This window comes from Macrobrachium nipponense, chromosome 41, assembly GCF_015104395.2.
Source record: "Macrobrachium nipponense isolate FS-2020 chromosome 41, ASM1510439v2, whole genome shotgun sequence".
Lineage (NCBI taxonomy): Eukaryota > Metazoa > Arthropoda > Malacostraca > Decapoda > Palaemonidae > Macrobrachium > Macrobrachium nipponense.
Genome location: NC_061102.1, coordinates 4,818,843 through 4,837,329, shown reverse-complemented (window position 1 = coordinate 4,837,329; position 18,487 = coordinate 4,818,843). Strand labels below are relative to the sequence as shown.

Genomic DNA, 18,487 nt, shown 5'->3' with positions numbered 1-18,487 from the left:
TGCACTTTCTTAAAAGTGATGTGCTTACCCTTTGCAAAAAGATCATTAAGCATTCTCCCTTAGAGGCATCTACGAAACTAGTTTGATAATACATTCTGGGCATTTCTAGGTTCTACGAGAACATAATTTTGATCCATCTGTACTGAAGCGTCGTTCACTGCCAGAAGAAGATCAAAGAGAACGAAGTCCTTCAGAGGTGGCACTATGGACTAACCATAGAGTAATGGAGTGGCTGCGTACTGTAGACCTATCAGAATATGCTCCAAATTTAAGAGGATCTGGTAAGGATATTATGAAAAGAACTTAGATTTTTTTAAAGCAACAGTTGATTTTAATTCTTTAATATTCAGTCTTTTCCATGATGCATCCATTCCGTATTTGCTAGTCAGTTAATCTGTAGTCGTGTGTGTGTGTGTGTACCCACTATTAAAATGTATTTTGTTCATGAATCTTACCTGCCAGATATATATATAGCTGTATTCTCCAAAGTCCGACAGAATTTCAAAACTCCCGGCACACGCAGTGGTTGGCCAGGTGGTAGTACCCATTCCCGCTGCTGGGAGGCGTGCGTAAGGAACCATTCCCATTTTCTGTCAGATATTTTCTGTCGCCGGTGCAGACAACAAGTGTTTTCTGCACCTCCGTCATTGGATTTTGGAACTATTTTGGTCACTTGAGTATCCCGATTGATTTTTGGTTATTTGATTTGGATCGGTGGTTAGGCATACGCTAATTGTGGATTGTTTTTATTTTGGCTTGATTTTTCCTTAAACTTACGATGTCTGAATCTAGTTCGACTAGGCCAGAGTATGTTGTGTGGAAGAATGCAAGGTTAGGCTGCCGAGCGTGACGCTCGGCAGGATGCTTGGCTGGACGCACAACGTAATGCTTCTTCAGACATTCGCCGAGAATCAGGGAATAGTAATGGATCTCAGGAAGGAGACTTTTAAGAAGAAACAAATGAACAATCTTCTACAGTGTCTTCAGATTACTCCCGTTTAAGTGAAACGCAGCCTTATTAGGGAAGAAAACATGCTCGGTGAGGGAATGAATGAATTGCAGGGGACCATTTCCTCGCTGGAGAAGTTTGTTTTCCCTGAATAGACTGAAATTCACACCTCTCCAGTTTTTCGTGCAGAAAAACTGGAATAGCATAGATGATCTAGAAATGATTCTGAACATCTCTCATAGTCAAGATTCGTCTATAGGTGATGTCATGGCTCATAATCTCATAGAATTCGAATCTTGAAAGATTACTTTTGTCTTCAGAGACTTCCTCCCCGCGCAGGAGTTGGAACTCTTGGAGGGTCTCGCTCCCTCTGAGGAGAACGAAGACGCTATATGTCGCACAGGCGGCCATCGTCTTTGGTTCCTTGGAGGGGGACGCTTCTCATCCGTTAGCTCCTTCTGCTTTGCGGTCGTCTCCTGGGCAATTGGAAGACTTTCCGCAGTAAAAGAGAGCTAAGATGTATGATGTATGTCGCACAAGCGGCCTTCGTCTTTGGTCTCAGGGAGGGGACGCTTCACGTCCTCTCTCTTTTTTGCTGTGTTGCGATCTTCACCGGAGAGGACGTCTTCCGATGAGTATGCTTTTGAGCGCTTCGGTCGCTCCAAAGATATATCCTTGGCGGTCCATGCGAGAAGGAGGAGGGCTTCCCTTCGCCCATCGTCTTCTCAAAGGATCAGCCCTTTGCCTGAGAAGGAATGTTCTCCATCGAAAAGGATGATTGTGTCTTTGCAACAACAACTTGTTTCGTTGATTGCAGTGAGAAAGGCAAAGCCACATCGCAAGAGGAAGGATGATAGGCTGCCAATCAAGAGTCCAGGCAGTCCCCTTCTCCTTCTCCTCGTTCCGCTCTTTCGCCAGTTGCCTTGCTCTCTAGATTTCATGCAGCTCTCCAGAGGTTGTCTAGAGAGCACGGTTACCATCTTCCCGAACGTGTGTCAGTTGAGAAGAAGAAGAGGTCTTGGTTCGATGGCTTCGAGCCTCTTTTGAAGAATAGTTTCAACCTGCGGCCCCTCAGTCTCCTCCTTCGCAATTGTTATTTTCGAAGGACGACTGGCTCATTCATGCCTCCACTCAAACGCGGTGTCTGAAGCATTTTCAAACAACTTAATCGTTGGTGAAGTCCCTGGGACTACTGGTGAATTTCGAAAAGTCACATATGATCCCAACCCAATCCATCGTGTATCTGGGGATTCAGATGGATTCAGTGGCTTTTCGAGCTTTTCCGTCCCAGGGACGTCAGCAGCAAGGCTGAAACAAAGTGTCAGCCTTCCTAAGGAAAGATTCGTGCTCGGTGAGGGAATGGATGAGTCTAACTGGGGACCATTTCCTCGCTGGAGAAGTTTGTTTCCTTGGGGAGACTGCACCTCAGACCGTTACAATTTTTTCTCAAGTACAATTGGAAAGAAAACAAGAATCTACACATGATCTTGGAAATTTCAGGAGAGGTAAAACATCACTTGAAATGTTGGCTAGATCCAGTGTAGCTGTCGGAGGGCGTGTCTCTCAAGCTTCAGAGCCCCGACCTAGTGTTGTTCTCCGACGCGTCCACCACGGGATGGGGAGCATCATCAGGGGGAAAGAAGTGTCAGGCACCTGGAGAGGGGAACAGGTGTCCTGGCACATAAACCTAAAGGAAATGGCAGCCATCTTTATAGCTCTCCAGTTTTTCCAAGAAAAAGTCTCTCATCGAATAGTCCAAGTCAACTCAGACAACACCACAGCTCTGGCGTACTTGAAGAAGTAGGGAGGAACACAGTCTCGGTCCCTTTTTGCTCTGGCAAAGGAGATCTTGCTGTGGGCAAGGGCACTGGACGTCATGATCCTTACGAAGTTTGTAGCAGGAGTAGAGAACGTCTGGGCAGATCTCCTCAGCAGACGAGGTCAACTTCTGCCAACCGAGTAGACTCTGCATCAGGAGGTATGCCAAGAGCTGTGGGGGTTATGGGGACGTCCGCTCGTGGATATCTTTGTGACGTCCAGAACGAAGAGGCTTCCACTGTACTGCTCCCCAGTACTCGACCCAGCTGCAGTGACGATAGACACACTTCTCTGGGACTGGACGGGGATGGACCTGTACGCCTTTCCCTGTTCAAGATCTTTGGGGAAGTCATGAGAAAGTTTGCGGCGTCGGAAGGGACGAGAATGACTTTGTTCGCCCCGTTCTGGCCTGCGAGAGAGTGGTTCACAGAGGTCATGGCCTTCGTAGTAGACTTCCCGGGGACGCTTCCAGTAAGGACAGATCTACTCAGACAGCCCCACTTCGAGAGGTACCACAGAAGCCTCTTCGCTCTGAGTCTGACTGCATTCAGACTATCCAAAAGTTGGCCAGAGCGAGAGGCTTTTATACGTCAATGGTGAAAGCTATTGCCAGTGCAAGAAGAGCGTTTTCCAACGCAGTGTACCAATCGAAGTGGACAGTCTTCAGGAGTTGGTGCAAGAAGAACGGCATTTCCTCCACCACGACCTCTGTGAGCCAGATTGCTGACTTCCTTTTCTGAGAAGGGATCTAAAACTTGCAGTCTCTACAATCAAGGGTTATAAGAGTGTGCTTTTAGTTGTCTTTAGGCACAGAGGCCTGGACTTGGCGGACAACAGAGACCTTCGCGATCTCTTGAGATCTTTCGAAACGATGAAGGTTCAACAACCCAAGTTGCCGTCTTGGAACTTGGATGTAGTTCTGAAGTTCCTCATGTCCAGTCCATTCGAACCTATGCATGAAGTGCGAGCTTTTATGAATTCTTCTTGGTTCCATAACAATATGTCATAAAGGACATATGAGCTGTCACTTACGGGAGATGCAATTCTGTGTTGACCTCCCATTACTCGAAGGATGTCAATTTAACTTACAAGAGATCCTTTTCTCTTGGTTATTCATGTCTGCGGATACGTTGCTGGGATAGGGAGCCGACACTGATCCTTAACTAGTGAGTTAATTTTTAGTTTAACTTAGTGATTTTTATTGGGGTTTTTGAAATGAGTTTGGGGATATAACTTTTCAAATTAAGCGCTAACCCTCGTGTTAGGATCAGGTGATCGGGATCGGTGTTGTGCTCCTTAATTATGCTAATAGGCATAGGTATATGGTCATATGAGTGGATTAGCACCCATTGACAAATGCCAGTTCGGCTCTGCCGAGTAAGTGGATAAGACCCCATCGGCAGACCCATAAGAACTCTTACCCATAGGTCACATCCTTGCTGAGGCTCTTGAGACGAAGCAGACTCCTAAGCAATAGCTAGGAAGTCAACCCTCCGAAGCAGACTCCTAAGCAATAGCTAGGAAGTCAACCCTCCGTCTGAAAAGATAGGAACCAAGGTTTATAAGAAGTCCTTCTGATAACTTGTGGTGTTCGGTCAGGAAGCCAAGGTTACCAATGTCAAAGAATGCTTTGGCTTTTTTCTTGAGGGACACCATCAAGGAAGTGCATTCATCCTGTCAAGACAGTGATATGAAAGTGTTGAAGGTGAATGCGCATGGACTGAGGGCTATTTCTACGTCGGTAGCCTTCCAAAAGAACATGGCATTCAATGACATCTTGAATACCACATTTTGGCATAGTAATTCAGTGTTTGCCTCTCACTCCTTCGGTGAGGATTACATACGAGAACTGCTACTCTTTGGGCCCATATGTCGCAGCAGACACTATATTGGGGACAGAGAGTAGCACTCTTCCTATCATTTAGAAAATAATATGTTAGTTTGGACTTTTTAATTTTATTTCTTTTTATTTTTTGTTTTTATTATGTTTATGTAGGTGTTTAGTTTTTTGTGGTCTTGGGTAAGCCGCCTTAGGCGGACTTCCCTCCATTAGCCTTGGTTATACAAAGTTTAACCAGATAGGCTAGGTCAGGTGGTAATGTTTTTGCTTCGCCCTCATAGTAGGGTAAAATGTTTTTGTCACAGTGTGGTCACGCCCCCGTTGACAAATCATCTGGAGCGCACCAGCTACATAGGTCACGTCCTTGCTGGCACCTCCAGTGAAGCATTAATAGCATTCGGTGTCTAAACAACACTTATATGATCTGTCACATTGTGGTCACGCTCCCCGTGACAGTTCATTAGAGCGCACCAGCTACACAGGTCACGTCCTTGCTGGCACCTCTAGGAATGCAGTACCGAAATTGGAGGTCTATAATATAGGATCTAGTTGCATTGTGGTCACGCCCCCGTTGACAGATCCTCTAGAACTCAACAGCTTCACAGGTCACTACCTAGCTGGAGTCTCTAGTAAAGCAGAAGCAGACTTGGGTGACGGTACTCACGAAGTCAGCTATGCTAACAGTTAAGGAACCAAAATATCAATCATATATATGAAGTTGTTTCCCAAAATCGAATCTGTCTCCCCCTTCCTCCAAAGGTGGGATTCAGCTATATATATATCTGGCAGGTAAGATTCATGAACAAAATGATATTGTTATGATACAATAAAGTTTGTTCATACTTACCTGGCAGATATATATAATCAAAGTGCCCACCCACCTCCCCTCAGGAGACAGTGGCACTAGAAAAATCTGACAGAAAATGGGAATGGTTCCTTACGCCCGCCTCCCAGCGGCGGGAATGGGTACTACCACCTGGCCAACCACTGCGTGTGCCGGGAGTTTTGAAATTCTGTCGGACTTCGGAGAATACAGCTATATATATATCTGCCAGGTAAGTATGAACAAACTTTATTGTATCATAACAATATCATTTTTGGCCTTGGAAACTATCAGAAAATTTAAGTACTATGTGCAAAAATGTATTTGCAATGAAAAGGGAAATTAAACATTGCAATTCATCTCACACAATTACCAAAATATCAAAAGTCCAGAAAGGCTGTGAAAGTAGGAAATTTAGAAGAATATTGATCCTTACAGTAAGCCATAATAAGACCACCATCTTTCTCACACTACACAAACAGAAAAGACCAGCATATGTATCCAAAACACAAACCAAGGTAAATGCTGATTGAAAGTAAATGAACCAATGAAAAGTAATAAGAAAGAAAATTGGCACATCCAAATAAACAGTAAATTAGTGAGATTGAACAACCAAAAGATAGGAAGATGTTGCTGTTGAGTCGCACAAAACAGTGTGGGTGCAGCAAATGTACCTCTGGACTGAGCATGTGCAATTAGGGTGTTATTTTTCAGGAAGGATGCGTCTGGTGTAAATGGGATTTTAAGTTTAGAAAAATCTGGTACTATGCAATTAATGAAGTTGTACATAACAAAACTAAAATAATATTGTAGCAAGTGATTTTAATGTGCCCTAAATTTGGATATCCTTCAGTATCTCTTGAAATTACTTTGAGTAATTATCTTTTTCATGCCATAAAATTTGTTGTATGTGTCTAATCTTATTGTTGCACTCTCTTTCAGGTGTTCACGGAGCACTGATGGTGTATGAAGTTCGTTTTACCTCAGAATTGCTGGCTTCATTGCTGTCTATTCCGTGTGGCAAAACGCTTTTGAGACGACACCTTAATACCCACTTCAAGGAACTAGTAGGGTTATCTATAGTGCAGGAAAAGAGAGAATTAGAAGCAACTGCTGGATATACACCACTAACAACTACTGCAAAAGTTAAGGTTGGTTGTATTGTGTTATAAAAAATCCTTTTGTATATATCCATAAGGAAGATTTAACTTTTAGTTGTGAGATAACTTTAATTACTGTAGCATATGTAAACTTTAATGTTTATGTTATAAAGTATTAGTCACATTAGTTGCATTTGTAAATTACCATAGGGACCAACTCTTTATTCCTATGAGACCTGCAATTACTACATTTATTTTTGTCGTTTTATGTGATGTAATATAAAGGGATATTTGGGATATGTTAATAAGAGGAAGAGCAAAGTTTTATGAAAATGTTCTTGGGGCTACTGAGGAAACTCCGCCATCTTGTTAACAATTTTAAGACCTTTTTTACCTCTTAACCCAGATTCTTTCCTTATTTACAGTCATATTCATAGCCATTTCAGTGTTGATCTTTTTCTGGACTGGAATAGATGAAAATATAGGCTAACCTATCTAATTTGCTGTAGAAATGTAAAATCTATGTATGTTTGAATTTCTGTACCAGAAGAAATGTGGAAAATAGATATTTTCTTTTTGTAATGTATACAAAATAAAGGTTATAGATGGAAAACCTGTGAACAGTGTCAGCTTACTTGTTGGTATATTATTGAGGTTTGCGCTTAGGTTTTCAGTATATTCAGAAATTAAGAAACATTTGCAACAAAGATATTTTGTAGTATAGATTGCCCTTTTAATTCAGTAATTGATACCTTACAGTATCATAGTAGTACAACTTTTCTTTATGTTTGATAGTGAGATACAAGTATGTATTTAGATATAAACCAACACTTTTGCTTAAGACTATTTTGATTTCATTGCAGATGCCAAAAAAATCACAATTTTCATTGAAACGCAAGAAAACAAAGTCTGATCTTGAGTTTGATGATCTACTGTGTCCACTGGATGAGAAGCCTCCATCAGGTGCTTTACAGGATAAGGAGAAGGAGGTGAGAACAAGGGAATTGGAGGAGGAATTAACAGATTCTGTTAAAGTTGAGAAGAGTATTAGCGCAAACAAAGAAACAGAGGTAAGACTTTATGTAGTAATTTTGAAAAAGATGAAAAAACTCAAAAAAATCAATTGAAACATTGAAGAATTCAAGGAATTGACTTGAAGTACAGATGTTGCAGCAGTGGAAAAAAGAAAAAACAAATTGGTATGGTTGGTTTTGGACTGTGAAGTAGAGCATCTGATATGAGCATGGAATTAACATGGCCACTTAAAAAAATTACACTGATGTTGGGTGTTTGGATGGTGAAGGGAGTACATATTTGCTTTTAAAAAACAGGGTGAGTGAAGCAAAATGGTGTTTGGTTGCATGGAACTGCTGACTTGTTTGAAAATGTCTTTCACACAGGGAGCATCATTCGGTTCATGAACTCTGAAAGCTCATATGTGAATTTTTTTAACCATTATTTATTTGCCACCTTTTATGCAGCTTTGTTTTTTTATGAATAACTCCATGAAATATACATATAATGGTTGAAAGATGAATACAATACTATGCAAGGGATTTTCACACACACAACCCCTTTGAAATAATTTTTAAATTTACTTACTTTTTTCATGGCAGTTTAGGACATGGTGTGGCCATGAATGAGAAAAAATGTGAACATATGAAGGCACTGTGATCGTATATAATTTACCCGACATTGGTACAGTACTTGCTTTGAGCTTAAACTGATATTTTCTTTGTCTTTTTAAAGATTACTGTACCAGTTTTTGTTTGAATCTCTACATAGCTCTAAAGACTGAAGCACTTTTATTTTTTTAAATATTGCAAGTATATGTAGTAAGACAAAAGAAATTTTAATACCCATGTCTGCAGGATAATAATATTTGTTTGCTAATAAGCTCTTAATTGGAAATATCACAAAGTTAATTCATATAGGCTATTGTCCATCACGCCGTCCTGTATACACCTTTGTCGTACTGCATGGTGTAGTAAGATTTTATTTTAGGTGCCAGAAAATTTGTTTTTAGCCAAAAATATTTCTGCTAGTCTGTGACACCCCTAAATAAATTGGAATTTGTATATACAGTAGAAATCATTTCAACCCATATATTGTATGGCTTGGGGATAGAGATGAGACCTGAAGATCATGTACGTATTTTGTTCGGACTCATAAGTAAATTTATTCTTAAACTTTAGCATTCATTATTTTGAGACCCATAACCAGAAGTCACAAGAGCCAAATCACATCTTGAGGTACATCTATGTTGCATTGTTAAAAATGATTGAGCCATTCTCAAATGGCACAGCTTCAGTCCTTTCCCTTTAGTTAATAGTAGGTAGTATTTGAATTCTTGCCTTTATTGTCATTTCCATTTTTACTGATACTCCTAAATTGCTAATGATATTGTTTACGTATTTGTATAAAAAATATTTTATGTCGTGGAAAAGAGATTTTTTTTCATTTTTATCCAAAATTGTAACTTTTGATGTAGGTATTACTGTGCACACTGTCCTGATTGTTTATAGAATTCACAGATAAACGTGCACCACGTGTGCTTATGCTTAAGTTTGGAACTGAAATTTTATGTTTTCTGTGAATTTTTGAACTACTGATAGCTATTCCTTTGGACTAGTCTATTTGTAGAATTTCATAGAGTATCTCACACAAAATGTTTTACAACTTTAGTACTTTTTTATATATAATTTTCTTCATAATAAACTTCTGCACTATGTATAAAGGGGTGCTTTAAGCAAACATTCCTTTGTTTTGCTTCCCAATGTTCAGTGGTGATTAAGTTGTCCTAGGAGTTGTGTGGTAGTCATAATTAGTTATTTTTACGATCAACAGAGAAGTCCCCACAAATTTGGTACAGAACTTTATGGTAATTCATTTGTATTTAAGTAAACTAGTTATTTTATGCTTGTTACAATGTAACAAATGAAATGCATTTAATATCTGTGTACAGTATTCAAGAAAAATTGGTATGGATCTTGATATTATTTTTACGATGATTGTTATTATAACATTTGATCTTTCTGATCATATTGTATATATTTTTCCAGTTCCGATTGGCTAATATCTCTCGTACAGAAATTTAGAAAATGTGGTCCTTTTACGGCTCTGATTCTGAAGAATAGACTTTGAAGAGATAATTGTTTAAGATTTTGAGTAGTAGTTTTAGAAATGTTAAATCATTAGTTTTCCATGGTTGTTTTTTCCCATATGCTTTCAGTGTTTATGGATCTTCTGTTTAGGTAACACAATGATGCACATACTGACAAAGTGTAGTGCTGTCTTTCACAGTAAGTGTTACATCATTTGTACCCCTCCAAGTATTACCGTTTCAAGTACTATATATAAATGTCAGTAAAACTTCCCAATTTTTTTAAATAGGTCCTAAGCACTGCACATGAGCAATGGCATGCAAGTTGAAATTAGAAGTGGTGATGGTAATGCTAGAAAGTGAATTATGGATGGGTAGTTTTTGTGAATGATAAGGTTTGCTTTGGTTCAGTGATGCATGAATGGACTGAGTATGCAGCAGTAAAACGCATCTTTATTTGATATAACTCTACGTAGATAAAAATATAAAAAAAAAGTTTCACAAAATAGCCTTGATCAATATTTTGGAATGTATTTTATTTTTTGCATTATTGTAGATAGAGTACTATATAAAATTGCTTAGCTTTAGAGGATCACTTAGTCTCCTATCCCTAGATTTTTAATTCCTTCCTTTCTCTTGCATGAAATTTATGAAAGTCAGTTTTTTGTATTAAAAAAAGGAAAAAAAAGCTTTCCCAGCATCTCGTATTCAGTTGTACTAGGCATGATTTTTACATTGCATATGATAAATTTTCCAAACTGGGATTAGTCATTGGGCCAGCTAAGATTGACCTTCATTATTCAGTACCACTAACAGAGCATTCTTTGGATGAATCTGATTGCCTGATAAAAAAAAAAAAAGTATCTTACTGTATACTGTTGGGTGTCATAAACCCACCAAGGTGCCTATATAGAAAAGTGACATTTTCTACTCTAGAGTATTGGATATACATTGATGTTTCTGAAAGTCAATGAAAGATAAAATAAAAAATTGTTTGATTTGTTTGGCACACAGTTTTGCGCACCATCAGATTGGTGAATGGAATATACAAAGATCACATTTATTTTGCCAAAGGTTAATTTTGAGAGAGGTGAATGATGTGGACAAATTGATGCATCTCTGAACAGGCATTAATGAGAAATTAAAACTTCAAATGTAGTGCCTTCTGGTGATGATGATGATGATGATGATGATGATGATGATATAAATAATTAGTTTAGATGATATAGATATAAATAATAAGTTTAACAATGCCGCAGAATTACAATTCTAGCCTCCTCTTAGGACTTGCCAAATAACTGTCTCAGATGGGATAAAATCCTGTTCAACTTGATTCTTACAGGATTTTTTATGATTATAAAAGATGTGTTCTTGAAGAGAGGGTAAAATTGTAGGTAACTTAAAGCTAAAGAAATTAGATACCTAGTTAAGAAGAGACATATAGAGCAAATGGAAAATGAAAGCCAGTAACCATTGCAGTTTGGGGCCAAAGGGCTACCACAAAGATGTAAGCAGTTTATATTTTTATAAGATGTGATTTCATTTTCAAACCAGTTCAATCAAGATAAATGTCTCACCTGCTAGAGAATATTTGACCATAGATGCATTTATGAATGACAGTCATAATTTTAACTCATCTTGGGAAGGTCTTTCTCATTTTGACAGAAGTTTGAACATGTTCAGTTCAACTGTTTATAAAGTTTTCTGAGACTTTGTACTTTGTATGTAAGGTATCTTTTTAAAAGATCAAACCATCTTTGACTCACCTTCTAAGATGTAAGAATTTGAATTCCAGCTTTGGTCAACCTTGAATCATCAACATCATTGAGACACTGTATTATGCAAAGAATGTACAAGTTATTATTAAATTATTTTGATGACCATTATGATGTAATGAAGTACAAAGGAGTGCTGGAAGTCCTGCAACAGAAGGTTATCTTATTTATATATATATATATATATATATATATATATATATATATATATAATATATATATAGATATTATATAATATATATATATATATATATATTTTTTTTCTAATACTAATCATGTATATATGTAAAGAATTTTATTAGTGTACAGTTAGACATTGCATTTTGCAATTTGAATAATGTGTAAGAGTGCCTGATTGTGTAAAATTACATCTGTGCATTTTACAAAAGCTAGTTAGCTAATGTACAATTAGCAGTGTACAGTAGTGTCATTTAATGTTCCTTATATACATATATAAATTTAATAAATGTTTGTATTCATGTCATGGAAAATGCAAAATTTTTAAACTTGTTATTTTTTGATAGCGTAGGTTCTTTTGTGCAGCAGTAATCACAAACAGGAAGTACTAAAGTTTAATTTTGATATATTTTAATGTGTCAAGTGCAGGTCAAAAGCAAAAATAAACTATAGTTTATCAAAGTTTAATGACTCATATTGAGATTTATTGCATGATTTTGGTATTTGTAACAGAAATATTCTTGCTTTCTTTATAGAGAAAATGAATCACTTAGTTTTTATGCTGCATGTATTCTTAAAAGTTGTTGATCTAGATAAAAAAAAATTGACATACAGTATTACAGATTTAATGTTGTTTGGTATAACCATAATTTGCATCACTAAAGTCTTGTTTGTGTCATCACATTTGTCTCCTTGTCCATGTTGTTTGCTGATTTATACCCACTTAGTTGCCTCTCAGCTTTTTTTTGTGTTGCTAACTATTCTCTTTCTTCCTTGCCAATGCTCACTGCAGACCAACGGTGATGGGAAACTCTGTTGAGGTAAGTAATAAATTTTTATCTAAAAATAGGTATTTGAAGACCTGTAGGTCCTTAGCAAAACCTTGTCCTTTTGACAGTAAATACAGAATTGCTAAATTCATTAATGAATTTTTCAGTGAAATAACCCTAATTATCAGGTTTCTGTATAGTAATTTGAATCTAGTTGGGCCTAGGCTTGACTTGAACTCGCATGGCTATCATCACTTACAAAGCAATCTGATTAAGAATAGATGAAATTTAGCATATTCCATTCATCTTGAATTAAAGAAAACTGGGAAGAGAAGCCGTGTCTGTGTAGTTGGGCAGAAATGAACCAATCAGGACAATCATTTCAATTGTCAGATCACTTAAAATATGCTGACATCAATAAATATGGAAGCTGCACAAATTTCATGAAATATAGGTTTTGTGTCTCAGACACAAGCCTTGGGCTCACCATAGTAGTGGAGGGGCACTAGTTAATTGCAACAATTATTTCATGTTCTGGCTTAGTATTGAAAGTAATTTTTTTTTTTCCAAAAATCATGTTACATCAGGGCTTCCATCAGAGACATCTTAATCACTGTTGTATTGTACTGTGTTCTGCATCATGAAATATTTTTTCGACACCATATTCCCCCAGTCTTATCAAATACATCCACAAGCTCGAGGTACTGTAAATTAAATGCAATAATTGTTTTACATCTATTTTTATTTTATAGTGATAATAGCCTTACATAGTGCATATTACTATTATAATTCATATGCATACAGTAATTCTGTGTCTGTCTGTATATTGATGGTTTTCCCAAACAACAATTTGGTGAGCGAAGTGTTGATTTCCTGTTTAGGAGCCATAATAGACCAGGTACCCAGGGTAGTCTTGCTTTCAAATTGGGGCCTTTGCATCTTCTGATGAGCACTGCTTTTAGAGATTGGTATGTTCTTTCAGCCATGCCATAATGACGGTATTGTATGCCATTGTGCAGTGTGTTTGACTCCAGTAATATGGCTAAGGTTGTCAGTATTTTGGAGTGAAAGCTTGTCCTCTGTCAGAGATGATGATGATGATGATGGTTAGGGTGAAATGGCTGACAGCCATCTAAGTGGCACTTGCAAGCTCTTCACCATAACAAACATCATCATCTCTAACACAGGACAAGCTTTTACTTTTCAAAATATTGACCACCTTGGCCAGATTACAGGGTCAAACACACTGCACCACACAATCCAGTTGTCAATGGCCTGGCTGAAGGAACACACCAATCCTTCAAAGCAGGATTCATCACAAGATTCAATGGGCCAAAGTGAAAAGCAGAACTTACTCTGGGCACTTGTTCTACACATGGCTCATAAACAAGAAATCAACCCATCACCCACCAAAATGGTGAGGCTAGTTGAGGTTCCCAAATGCCAGTGCACGGCATTATGGGCTAGTATTTTCTTGGCTGCTTGACAGGATCTAGTTTGTCAGGGCTCCACGTTAGTAGGATCTTGTTTGTCAGGGCTCCATGTGAATGCTTGATGTTGCTACTGAAGACATCATTGAGTGGAGCCATGATTTTTGTAAGTCAGGAAGGAAACTTATCATAGGAGCATTCCACCTGTATTTCCTTCTCTTCATGCAGGATAAGCTCTCAGTAGGTGTTAGGGATGATGCTATGGGATTTACCCAGCTGCAACTTTTGGCTGTCAATGTGGTTGTTGGAAATCAATATTTGATGCTGGTATTATTGACTTGAAGTCAACTATGTTGACCACAAACTTCTTGCTGAAGGTGCTGTAAAATCTCACAGAGTAGGCATCTAGGTGGTGTTGTGGTGGCCACCATTACTTTTTAATGTGGCTTGCCTGGTCATTTTTCTCCTGCGCCAGCCGGGGGTGCAGTTCCTTGCTGCTTATTCAACTTCATGGAGAAAGATCCACTGTAGTGAACTTGGGGTGCTCATTTTGCTGTGGCTTGTACAGAAGTCTGTCTACAGCATTTGCTCTTTCGTCATAGTAGTTGTCCTTGGTATCACAGATTAAAGGGGCTAGTGGTGTGAGACCTTGGATCAGTACCTTTGGCATTGGGCAGGGCAGCGCAGATGTGAGTTTGCAGACAGCTTGGTCAAATCTCCCTGGTGAGGTCACTTTATATGGTTTGCCTCCTACATTTAGATCTGATAAGGTGAAAATGGGCTTATCTTGTGCAGGTTGGCAGCAGCGAGGAGAACTGTGATGAACTGATGAGGTTCTTCTTAGGACTGTGTCCAGCTTGCAGTGAGTGTTGGGGATGAAGGGTGTGGTCTTTCTTTCTCATCAAGCTTGAGACATTTCAGAGGTTGAACTGTTTCTTCACTCTCCAAAACCAGACAGATGGCATAGTCCTCAAGTAGGGGAGTAGATGTAAATTACCCACAGTTACATTTGTGCCTTTTTTTACGACGTGTGTGATTTCACTTTTACGTGATGGTTCTAAGCAGTAGTCTGCCATATTTATTCCATTAATTGCCAATTTTTGGTGCAAGACTAAAGAGTAGTCCTGAAATGACAAGTGGATTAAGTATAACAAAATCTTATAATAATATGATTAAATCTGCATTTATCATCAAGCCACAAACTAATCTTATAATAATATGATTAAATCTGCATTTATCATCAAGCCACAAACTAGAGTACATAACAGAATTTGTATCTGTTACATTGGGAAGCTATATCTTGACCTAATTTTGACATTTGTATTTTCATTTATATAAAAATTTTAAATACTAAAATGACTTGCAAACAAACCCTATAAAATTACTTACATTTCTTTCTTGGGATTTTACAGCGCATCCATCGTTCATCTGCACCTCCATTGATTGGTCGGATCACTAAAGTATGAGAGAGAAGAGTCTGCGCTGGTTGTCTGGCTCTTCCCTTTGCAACTCTGCCCAGCAGCTTTGCCTTTACCCTCTGCCTTTTGTCTGCATATCAACCAACCAGGATTGATTCACTGAGGTCGTTCAGTCTGAAAGGCTTCCGTGAAAGTACAAATGAAATCATGAAGGTGCAAGACTCAACTCGGTCATAATGAATTTTGGATTTAATAATGTGGCTCACTAAATGGTTAAACTTTCTGAGCTAAATGTCTCAAATAACTTGAAGTGCCTTATTAATCATAATAAAGGCATTATGAGAATGCCATTCCCTGAAAGATGAATAATGAAAGGCATTAGGAGAATGCCATTTCTTGGAAGATTGGCAGAATTTAAACCAAGATGCTGTGCAATTAGCATTGAGCTTTAAAATATCATTAGAAGAGTAGAAAAGGATTCTGTTAATTATTACCGTCTCTATAACATCTGTATGCAAATGTATTGTAAAACAAGCTGACTAGCATTTTGTAAATGATGCACCATAAAACTAGAACAAAGTTGTATTTTTAAAAGAATGTTCCTCTTAGTTCCTTGCAAATAATTCAAAAGCACTCATTATTATATTTCTTGAACATTATTTCATACATTTCCTCAGCTCTAAGAGGGCCTTACGACATGAACTAATTTTCAAGGATTTTTCTTTAAATATTTATTACAAATGTGTACAGGTTAATGCATATATACCAGCAAAAATGAGTGTCATTTTAGATATAGATGTAACATATTCTATTTTTTCCCCTGATGAAAATTATGACACTTGTATGAAAAAATACAAGTTTTCGTGAGTCACTAATTGTTTTAAGTTTCCAATAACTTTTTTACCACCACTTTCTAAGTTACCTGTAGTATTTATAACTTGTGCAGCTCGTCACATGAAATTACCTGACAATGATTTGTTTCTCAACCGAGTAGCTATATGGTAGTTGGTGTGCTGTGGATAAAAAAGGAAAAAACCTATGGATTTTAATATACTACAAAAGGTTCAACATTGAGAATTCTGTGGGAGTGCTTATCAAGAAAATTCATCAGTACAATATTCTGTATCCTTGAGTTAGCAAATAATGAATTTGATGTCAAATTTACGATGTTACTTACAAGCCTAGCATAGTGCATAGTACAGTATACTGCATTTCTCTGATCATACAATTCAAAAAAAAAAAAAAAAAAAAAAAGTTTGTGTAAATATCTAATAATTCATGTTGACCCCTATTGGTTGGTATTAATGAGAATTTTAAATAAAGTAAGAAGCTAGCAGACCTTAATACTTTTTACTTCCCAGTTACAGTTCCATCTAACCATTATGGCTTCTGAATTACTACAAATTAGATACTGCACTTTTATTCATATACTTAAGCTTTATTTACCTTCAGTGATGGTGAGGAGTAACTGTTGATAACTGTCGTACAGTGAATTGGTCTTTTAACCCCTAGTCATCAAATGCTTTCTTTTTGATTTTTTGCTTACATTTCACTTGCCTAGTACTATATGGTTACTCTATTTACTGTTATTATGTTTTCAAGATTTATCTTACAACTAATGCCAAACTAAAGAATATGAAATGCCTGTTTATAATATGCCCATGTTGTGGCATTTACTGCTTTTATTATAAATTATTCACTGTTCTTAACGGCACAGTTGATCTGAACTGGAGATTTTTTTAATTTTTTGTAATTTCTGACAGGAAATTAAGTTCAGATTTGCTGATTGTCACAAGTTTTAGTGACTTTATCCCCAATCTATATACGATTGAGTACCAAAGTCATTATGTGGGTATGATTTTTAGTAAAGGTTTTTAATAAAAATTGCTAAGTCTGTAAGGTAATTTGATTTTCCTTATAACTGATAATCATTACTAAAAGCTAAGGAAGACCCATAAATCAAAGCATTTCCACAGGCTTTGGCTCGAGGATTTTTTTCCGATTTACGAAACTATGCCATCTGAGCCACCATCCTAAAGAAAATAGTAAACAATTCAAGAAAATTAAGTAAACAAATACTATTATGATTAAAGTGAAGTACCCACAGAAGTAGAAGGCCTAAAACTCACTACTTCATCTCATTCTCCAACAGGAAATGTATCCAATTTGATTGGGTCAGTACGTATACGCTACATACCCCATGAGAAATACAGGAAACACAAAAATTTTTGCGCTGATGTTTACCCTTGATATTCACACATGAAATTGGTGTTATCCAAACCAATGGCCAAAATGCCATGGAAAATTACTGTGATGGACAGTTGAAACTTTAATACAACTTGAAATGCAATACCTGTATATATTAGGTAACTTAATCAAGGCTTTGCTAATGACTCAAATGTTTGTCGCCATGAACAATAATTAATGGCATTTTTTCCTACCTTGGTTCAGCTACATCTTTCAAACAATATCACGGCAAACTGCTTTGGGCTGCATAGAAGCAGTCATCACATTATGGTGTTAGATAAGAAGACTATATCTCACAGATCATCAGATGTTTCAACTGCAGAAATTGATCTGTAAGTAGTGACAATATAAGATGCCAATTAACATGGTGCCTTTGATGTATCTTCTCAATGATCATAACTCTCCCAGAGATGAAAAACAATGAAGCTGTAAAAAATAAAATTAATGGTTACAGTAACGACTGGGCACATACAATTTGCAGTAGTACAGTGATATAATGATGCAAAAGCAAAAATTAAAGTTAAAAAAAATCATTTAAAGAAAAAGTATATGATGAAAGAGAAAGTAAATTAATACAGTTAATTAAATTTGTTTATAACACTTCTAGTGTAAAGCCATACAGTTACTAAAGTCGACCCCCGCTATTTGCGGACTCACGATTCACAGGCTCTCCTATCCACGGATTTTTCTATGGACCATATGTACCCATTATTCGCTTATTTTTTACAGAGAATATTCACAAATTACTCTATTTTCATATTTTCATGTGATAAAACTGTTAAAATACTCCATGTATAAGCTTTTTATTTTAAACTATCAAAATTGGCAGTTCCAAGTGTTTTTAGAGTGGTTTAAAGTATTCGCAGATTTCAGCTATTGGACGTGGGGTCTGGAACCCCTCCCTGGCGAATATGTGGGGTCTACTGAGTAGGAATGCTACACTGTCTGCCTCGTCAAGAGTATCTCTCTCTCATAAATCTTACATTAAGTTTTGGAGAAATATTATTTAGTGTTTTATTTTAAATCAGTAATGTATA

The 18,487-nt window shown here is 37.3% G+C and overlaps 1 protein-coding gene across 24 annotated transcripts in view; it reads left to right on the top strand.

Moving 5' to 3' along the window:
• The window catches only part of LOC135212446 (liprin-beta-1-like), a 153,176-nt gene extending 136,074 nt beyond the window's left edge, over positions 1–17,102 (top strand). For 18 of the 24 annotated variants that reach the window (XM_064245845.1, XM_064245844.1, XM_064245835.1 and 15 more), the window contains 6 exons: positions 110–281; positions 6,373–6,581; positions 7,394–7,600; positions 9,763–9,832; positions 12,379–12,406; positions 15,198–17,102. In XM_064245845.1, the coding sequence (XP_064101915.1) occupies positions 110–281; positions 6,373–6,581; positions 7,394–7,600; positions 9,763–9,832; positions 12,379–12,389 (669 nt within the window). In that variant the 3' untranslated portion in view covers positions 12,390–12,406; positions 15,198–17,102. The remainder of the gene's footprint in view (positions 1–109; positions 282–6,372; positions 6,582–7,393; positions 7,601–9,762; positions 9,833–12,378; positions 12,407–15,197) is intronic. The other 6 variants (XM_064245829.1, XM_064245834.1, XM_064245846.1 and 3 more) reach the window with 4 other exon arrangements.
• Positions 17,103–18,487: the final 1,385 nt, after the last annotated feature.